General features: G+C 32.6%; 1 protein-coding gene across 2 annotated transcripts in view; it reads left to right on the top strand.

Moving 5' to 3' along the window:
• Nucleotides 1-5,112, top strand: part of LOC122633018 (heparan sulfate glucosamine 3-O-sulfotransferase 1-like) — an 85,891-nt gene extending 80,779 nt beyond the window's left edge. For both annotated transcript variants that reach the window (XM_043820452.1, XM_043820451.1), the window contains exons 3-4: nt 1,404-1,905; nt 2,382-5,112. In XM_043820452.1, coding sequence (XP_043676387.1) covers nt 1,404-1,905; nt 2,382-3,077 — 1,198 coding nt within the window. In that variant the 3' untranslated portion in view covers nt 3,078-5,112. The remainder of the gene's footprint in view (nt 1-1,403; nt 1,906-2,381) is intronic.
• The last annotated feature ends 4,253 nt before the right edge of the window (nt 5,113-9,365 follow it).

The following is a 9,365-nucleotide window of genomic DNA, read 5'->3' as shown; positions in this document are numbered from 1 at the left end:
TCTCTCTCTCTCTCTCTCTCTCTCTCTCTCTCTCTCTCTCTCTCTGTGAAGATCATGCTGGTACTTCTGAGTTAAGTACTTGATTTATCGTTTCGCAAAGATAAATCGTATATCTCAGCCGATAATGCAGTGATTTTTAAAGACACGTTACCGACGTTACGTTGACGTCCATCCATTTTCCACTTTACAAATTATCGTTTGTTTCTCTTCCCTCATTTTTTTTCTCTTTTTCTTTTTCTTTTCTTTCTCTCTCTTTTTTTTTTTCTACAAATCTACCCCATACAACATCCCCTTGAACTCTCTTATGTATTTAAAGTGGCATGCGATTAGCGTGTCATGCAAATTCAATGTGCTTTCCGTCGTATTCGTTTTCCACATAAATACATAGATAGATAGATTTATACATAGATATATACATAGATATATACATAGTATAGTTATATGAATATATATATATGTGTGTGTGTGTGTTTGTATATATATATATATATATAATCTTCCCCCACAAATATATACTTATGTGTAACGCTCGTCGGAGTTATATTCGCAAACGGATGGATACGATATAATTCTGCTTACACGCGATACTAACGAGCTAGGGACTAAGCTAGTGAATAGTAAGTGTAACCACAATGTTCGCATCAACCTATTAGAGCGTACTCTGTGTCACGCTTTAATGCTTATCATTGAACATGTGTCTTAGTTTAGCTAAAACAATTATCTCTGTCTATCTCAAAATCTATCTAACTAAGGTTATCTTATTAATTATTGTTATTATTGTTAGTATTATTAATAGTATTATTAGTATTATTAGTATTATTGCATCGCTCAAAATATTGACCTTTCATATCTATTATAACGACCTAAATTCTAATACACAATTTGTAATTATTTTGAATTATTGATGTTAATTATATTTGATATCTAATTTCTTAATTTCCTTTAAATCCTGATATGTATTATATATACATATATATACATATATATATATATACATATTTTTTTTTTAAGTTTCTTCTTATATGTCTCACACACACACATCTGATATACAAAAATCTTTACTAAAGAAAAATGTAATACAATACATATATATTAATAAAAATTAATATATATATATATAATACACATATATAACAATATATATGCGTATATATGTCTACATACAAATTTATAATACAATTACAATTATTATTAATATTATATTATTATTATAATTAATATTATATTACAATTATAATTAACATTATATCGTTACATAACATTAAGAATAACAAATTATAAATTATTACCAATAACATTATATATACATATATTATATATACATATATATTACAATTAATATTATACAATATATAGATATATTATATATCTATCAATAATAATATTACTTTAATTTGTTTCAGGTGGATGCCCCGCTCCGCCATGAGGCCGGCCGAGGGCGACACATCGGATTGCATATTAGTTGTCGGTATTTCAAGGCCAAAGATGGCCGCGGCATTCCTCTCGGTCGCCCTGTTATCCCTCTTTCTAACATTCCACGTGCTTTACGATAGTGCAGTTTACAGTTTGCACGCAGCTTCGGCCGTAGAAGGACGTGCGGTTGAATTGGTATCCCAGGTTCGTGCAGCCCCACCACTTTTGTTCTCCAGTAAGGTCCATTATCCGCGTACGAGTCGTCACTTACCACAAGCTATCATTATTGGCGTGAGGAAATGTGGAACGAGGGCGTTGCTAGAGATGCTTTACCTTCATCCACAAATACAAAAGGCATCCGGCGAAGTACATTTCTTTGATCGTGACGATAATTACGGGAAGGGACTCGAATGGTATCGTAGGAAAATGCCCTATTCCTTTAAAGGTCAAATTACCATCGAGAAGAGCCCAAGTTATTTCGTTACGCCCGAGGTAAGAATCTCGTCAATGTCTTTTATCATTTTTTTAAAGACAATTGTTCTTTTTTTCTTTTTTTTTTTTTTTTTTTATTTACTCGATTATTAAGGACGATTATCTATTTTTACTTTTTTTATATATATATAGTTTTTGATTAAGACTCGCGCGGTATACTTGATAATTTATTCATTTTACAATTTCTTTTTTTGATAATTCGAGATGGAATATACATCCACGCGTATGTGTGTACGTGTATGTGTATATATATATATATATATATATATATGCAATATACCTATATTCGTTCAAATACAATGTCTCTCTTGGTATGACCCTTTTATGTCCCAAAGGGATTAATAGTTCACTGGTAACATCGTTGTATTTTCCTCCTGCTTTATCAGCTTTTGGTTAAAACTTCGTCTTCTTCTTCTTATTCTTTTTCTTTTTCTTCTTCTTCTTCTTCTTCCGCCTTTCATCTATTCTGTTTCTAGGTACCAGAGAGAATACGAGCCATGAACGCCAGCGTAAAGTTATTATTGATCGTGAGAGAACCCGTTACCAGAGCCATATCGGATTACACTCAATTACGTATCCACGCTGCTACTGCTTCGACCTTGATTAGTAACAGCAATAACAACAACAATAATAATAACAACAACAACAACAACAACAACATCAATAACAACATCAATAACAACAGCAATGCCACCTCGTCATCACGTAGCAACTTTATAAACAATCAACTGTCGCAACAAGTTCAGGCAACCCGTACCTTCGAAGAACTGGTGATACGTCCTGATGGTACCATCAACGAATCCTACAGGCCAGTCGCCATTTCACTCTATCACACATATATGCACCGTTGGCTAGAGGTATTTACAAGAGAACAAATATTGATTGTGAACGGTGATCAATTGATCGAAGATCCTGTTCCGCAGTTGAGAAGAATCGAGAACTTTCTAGGTTTAGAGCCGAGAATAGGTAGGCACAATTTTTACTTCAATCACACTAAGGGCTTCTATTGTCTAAGAAATGAAACCTCGGAAAAATGTTTGAGAGAGAGCAAAGGTCGTAGACATCCCAGAGTCAGTCCGGTTGTTGTCACCAAACTGAGAAGGTTCTTCAACGAACATAATCAACGCTTTTATGAACTCGTTGGCGAGGATCTCGGCTGGCCCGAGGAATAGCCATCGTAGATATTTTCGATTTGACGTTCGTTCTTTGATTATTTCTATATTCTCTCTCTTTTTCTTTTTCTTCTTTATTTTTATTCTCGAGATTATAATAGGTCTGAGACTGAGAAAAATAATGAATATGATAAGATCGTTTTAATTTTGACGTTCTAAATGCATCCGTCTATAATCGCGATAATCTAATAATCCAAATATTGCGTATGTTATCGCGTTCTTTCTAAGTCGATTTATAAAAATCAATGAAAGAAAAGTGAATCCGTCTTGTCGGCACTTTCAATATTAAATCGCAATCATGCAAGAGGAAAAACGTCGTCGTATTTGTCTATATGATAAAATTAAAGCGTTCATCGATCGATCCGAAAGATATCACTTCTCGCTGGCGAGAATCACGAAGCTGTAGATAAAAATAATTATGTGTAACGATAGTTAACGAACGATCTCGTGTGATCGAAACGAGACAGTATGTGCGTGTTAGTTTCGAAATAAAAAAGAGGAATCTCCGATTCAAAGATGGACGACGTCACGTAACCGTATTCACGTGACCAAACTATAAACCATGTGACTTTTATTGTCGGGTCCCTCGAACAAGGACAGCGTCCACCATCTTCGAGATTTCTTTTTTGTGACCGATAATTTAAAAAACAAAACAAAGAGAAAGAAGAAAAATGAATGAAAAAAAGATCGCGTCGAGTTCGTTCGAAAGAAACTAATCAAACTGACTAATTAATTTACATGGTTATGTTGTACGAGAAGATTCCGACAAGATGGACGACACGTCACGTGACTAAACGTACCAGATGACTCGGACGCCATGACAACGTCCATCTTTGCGTTCATCCAGGACACATGACGTGGGAAGGATCTTTTTTCATTGATTCATTCAATAAAAATTAAAAAGAAAAACAAAAAAAAAACATAAAAGATACAAGAAAAAAGATATAGAGGGAGAGAGAAAGAGAAACGTGATTTTTAATCAAGAACGAACGTTGGATCAGGATTAAATACTTCCATCATACTTTGACATTGGTGGTATCACAAAAAAAAAAAAGAAATACGGTGCTAATGTACTTCCTATGATGATCCTTCGATATTTTGTTTTTTTCTTGTCATATTTTCTTTGTTCTTGTTTACACTTCTCCAACCGAGCGTATATAAATACAATTTTATTGAAGGATTGAAAGTTCGTCACGTTCGTGCTCGATTCAGAGATATCATATAATTTTTCTACTCCCTTTCCCAAACCACTTCAACCTTCTATCGCTCACTTACCCCTTTCCTCGAAACTTAACACCTATACTAATTAATTCAATTGAGAAATCGAATTAACATTAATGCGTTACATTATCACGAAAATTTTGCAAGGGTTGCAACTGGAAAAAAAAAAGAACAATGTCGGAAATAAACGTATCTATCTTTTGATAATCATGGTTAAACGAAAATATATCGATAAATGGCGGACGGAAAAACAATATCAACGAAAACGTCCCTATTACATATCGTGATACGAAACACGATGTAAAATAAAAAAAAAAAAAAATTGGAATATATATTTTTTAATTAGACAACGATGGAGAATTAAAATCGTGAGTGGCTCGTTTCACGAGCTTGCTAAAAGCTGTAAAACACGCGCCGTTAAATCGAGTGCATGCAATTTAACTGATCTGAGGAAGTAGAAAATGCAGAAAGAGACAGAGACAGAGACAGAGCTAGAGATAGAGATAGAGATAAAGATAAAGATGGAGACGAAGACGGAGATGGAGAATGCTGGATAGATGGCAGCCATCTTTGTGCTGGCGCCATTATTATCAGCGAATCTCGACAAATCCTCTTTTTCTCTATCTCTCTTTCTCCTTCTCTTTCTCTCTCTCTCTCTCTCTCTCTCTCTTTCTGATTCTTTGACTCTCTGACTTTCAACATGAACGAATAGGAATAAGAAAGTAAACAAAATTTTCTCTCAATCTCGTTAAATCGTCCTCGAAAAATCATTTCAATTGAGTGCAATTAAATTCGGTAAACTCGTATATCTTTCTTTTTCCTTGTTCATTTTTTTTCTTTTTAATTTTTTTCTCTCATTAGAAAAAAAAAAAAAGTAAATAAATAAATGAATACAGGTAAATTTCGTTTCCAAATCTTTCCGTCTAATTTCACGATTTTATTTCTAATTGTTCTCTATTATTACAAAAAGAGAAGGAAAAAAAAAGAGAAAAGTGAAGGGAACAAACGAAAGATTTTTGTTCGTTAATTCTTCTCTCTCGTACGATTGAAAAAAGATTTCTATTCGTTTTTTTATATTATTTTTTCTTTCCTTTTTTTATATTAGCATCGGGAAAGGGGAAAGCTTATAGATATATACGGTGTTCATGGAATTACGAAAGCTTATTTTCACCAGTTTAACGCAACACAATAACGTCTTCTTCCATATTTTCCGCACCCTTTCTTTTCTCCTCACATATATATATATATATATATATATATATATATATGTACATACATATATATACACACACACATATATATATTCATATATATATGGTGTATCCTCTGAATCGAGCACAATATGGCGATCGTTATATATACATACATACATACATACATACATACATTCATACATACATTTATACATACATGCATACATACATACATACATAACATAAAACTGTTGCGCCGCGTTGCTTCGGTTCAATCGATTTTTTTTTTCACCCTCATGCAACAGAAGCAACGATATCCGATCGATATGCGCTCTGTTTTGCTACTCGTTTTCTTCTCACGTGACTGCCCCATTAACGAGAACGGGTTAGAAAGGAATAAGGAAAGTAAATGTGTATTTAAAAGAAGGAAAAAGGAAACAAAGGACAAGAAAAAAGAAAGAAGGAATGAAAGAAAAGAAAAAAAAAGGAAAAAAAGAAAAGAAAAGAAAAGAAAAGAAAATTGAAAAAGAAGAAAAAGAAGAGACTAAAAACAACAAGACACATTATTACAAAGTTCAGAACAAAGTTCGCATCAAACACATAGACACACGCACATATATACATATACATACACATATACGAAGTAACAGTAACGCCGGCCAAAATAAAATAGAGATATGTGGGGGTAGGTGTTAGGAAAGGGGTGGGGGGGGGGGGGGTTAGGGAGGAAGGAAGGTAGAATGTTAGCGTAAAGATTAATCGAGAATAAATAAGAAAACAAATAAAATAAAATATATATATATAAAATATATATATAACGGGGTGAGTAGAAAGGGGTGGAGGTAGAAGGAAAAAGAAGGAGGGTGGTGAAGGTTGTGACGACGATAGTGGTGTAGTAGCAGCTATAAAGAACAAAAGTGAGAACGAAATTGGCCTGTGGAGAGAAAAGAGAATCTGGAAAGGAAAAATTAATTGAGCGAAGCTGGTTAGAAGGTGGTTGTTGTACGATGATGATACTAGTGGTTCATAGTGGTGATGGTGATGATGGTGGTAATGGTGGTAGTAGTAATGGGGGATAATATAAACGAAAGAAAAAAAAAATATATATATATATAGGTACAACGTTTATATAGAAAAAATACTATCACCTTTCTTTCAGTCCTCTGTTGCGTCACTCACGCGCGCGCGCACACACACACATACACACATATACGTGCACACGCCACATCTCCTCTTCTTACCACCACCCCTCCATCACCCCCCCACCATGGATCACATTGATCCGTGAGAGTTTCGTATTAGGAAACGGCGAATGGGTAGGATGTGAGATAAGGATGTAAAGGGGTGGTTTGGGGGTGAAAAAAGAAATGGGAGAACAAGAAGTGAAAGAAAAGAAAAAAAAAGAAAATAAAAAAATAAAAAAGACGATGTTGATGACAGTGGTGAAGGAAGAAGTTGTGGAGGTTAGGAAGGAAGGAAGGAAGTAGGAGAAGGAGAATGGAAGAAAGTAAATAAAAAAGTAAGTAAGTAATTAAGTAGAAGGAACATATCAATAGGTTATAAATCTAGTCAGAAATTATTACGTATAGATATTAAGGAAAGATTTAATATTTTTATAATCCACATTGGAAGTTGTTATATCGTGTCGTTAAGATGTATGTATGTAATTGTATTTAACAATATGGCCGTTTGGACCATCATGGCGGGAGTCTCGTTTCGGACGAAACACAAACAAACAAACGAACAAATAAACAAACGAACAAGCAAATAAACGGAGATAGAGAGAGAGAGAGAGATAGAGAGATAGAAATAGAGATAGAGAGATAGAGAGAGAGAGAGAGAGAGAGAGAGAAAAAGAAAGAGAAAATTACTACTACTACTGCTACTACAAATAATAACAACATCAACAACAAGGATTTAAAACTGATAGTTGTTTTTTTCTATTTTTTTTTCTTTCCATCCTTTTTTTTTGTTTTTTAAACGATCGTACTCCTCTTTTTTCTCGATCACGTGTGTATATATATATACATATATATATATTTCACAAAATGGCCGTTCGGATCATCATGGCGGCAAAGTTCTTGTTTCTATTGAAACAAAAACAAACGAACGAACAGAATTAAAAATCGATAATGTTTTAGATTCCTTTCTTCTTCTTTCATTTTTTTTTTTTTTTTCTTTTTTTTTCATCCAAACGATCATATTCCTTTTCGAGCAATCACGTATATATCTCACTCTAGAATCCAATGTAAATCTTCGAAGAAAGACCATCGATGTGTTTTCGTTCGAATGGCTGAAAGCTTATATCGTGAATGGGATATCTCTTCATGCAAGACAGAGAGAGAGCGAGAGAGAAAGAGAGAAAAAGATAGAAAGAAAGAAAGAGAGAAAGAGAAAGACAGAGACGATTCTTACGGTCTGACACACGAGATTGGAGCAAAAGGATATCGATAAAAAGAGAAAGAGAGAAAAAGAAAGAAATAGAAAGAGAAAGAGAAAAAGAAGAAAGTAGAAGAGAGAAAGAATGAGAATGCTGACGATTCTACACGAAAAAGTACGACGACAATCGGTCCCGTACGTACATCACCAAGAAAGGGAGAATAAAACCGCCGAAGATAAAGTTGACCATTCGTCTTTTTAAAAAAGCCCGCGTCTCGATTCCTAAAGCCCTGACAAATCCAAAACCGATTTTTACTTACAATAATATCGCCAATCTTCTATTTTCAACTAATTCGACTAATATTTGTTATGTTATTTTTTTTCTTTATCTCTTTACCTCTCTCTTTCTCTTTTTGTCCCTCTCTCTCTTTCTCTCTCTTTACTTTTTCATTATTTATATCTTTCGTACATATATACGTGTATTGCTTTTTATTTTATTTTATTTTGTTTTGTTTTGTTTTATTTTCTTTTCTTTTCTTTTCTTATTTGTGCATTCTTATCTATTCGTTTATATTTATTTAGAATAATAAAATAAAGTGTGATTAAATTGATTGGAAGTTAATATCGAAGTGATAGATATATTTATTTATATATTTTGTTATTTAGTTTGTACTAAGTATTTATGAAAAGAAAAAGAAAAAAGAAAAGATAGAAAGATCAAAAAAGGAAAAGAAAGACAGAGTATTATTTTATAAATTAAATGTTATATTATTGATATTACTATTTCTTATTTTTTATCTTTTTTATATCATTATTACTAATCTGAAATATACGAATGTTTTGATAAAAATATTTTGTAGGAAATTTCTTCACCGATCGATTAATTACTATTATCATTATTATTATTATTAATATTGTTATTGTTATTGTTTTTGTTTTTGTTTTTGTTTTTGTTTTTGTTTTTGTTTTTGTTATTATTATTTTATTTTTTTATTATACAAATAGTATAAATCAAAATCTTCAGTCTACAGATGTTTGTAGGAAATTTATTTTTACCGATTAATTAAATAAAAAAGTTTATCGATACTCTTTCTCTCCAATTTATATATATATACATATATCGTAAAATATATTTTTTATTTTTATTTTATTTTTTTTTCCACTCCGCACATATCATAATTTGACTCACTCACCGTCATATTTGATCGGTCAGGACGATCTTTCGATCCGTGGGTGAAAAAACAAACCATAACCATAACCATAACCATAACCATAACCATAACCATAAACATAACCAAAACCAAAACCAAAAAGAAAAAAAAAGTACAAGAAAAGATATAATTACGACACAGATATTAATTATGTAATATGTACAAAGATTTATCGCAACTAGAAAGATAATAGTACGTAGTAATTTACGTTGTCTCCTCCTAATAAAACTAAATTAAAGATGGCGGATCAAAAATTTCATGATGGCCGAAATAACCTATGATGG

Source organism: Vespula pensylvanica, chromosome 11 (assembly GCF_014466175.1).
Source record: "Vespula pensylvanica isolate Volc-1 chromosome 11, ASM1446617v1, whole genome shotgun sequence".
NCBI lineage: Eukaryota > Metazoa > Arthropoda > Insecta > Hymenoptera > Vespidae > Vespula > Vespula pensylvanica.
This window is presented reverse-complemented; position numbering and strand designations above follow the sequence as displayed.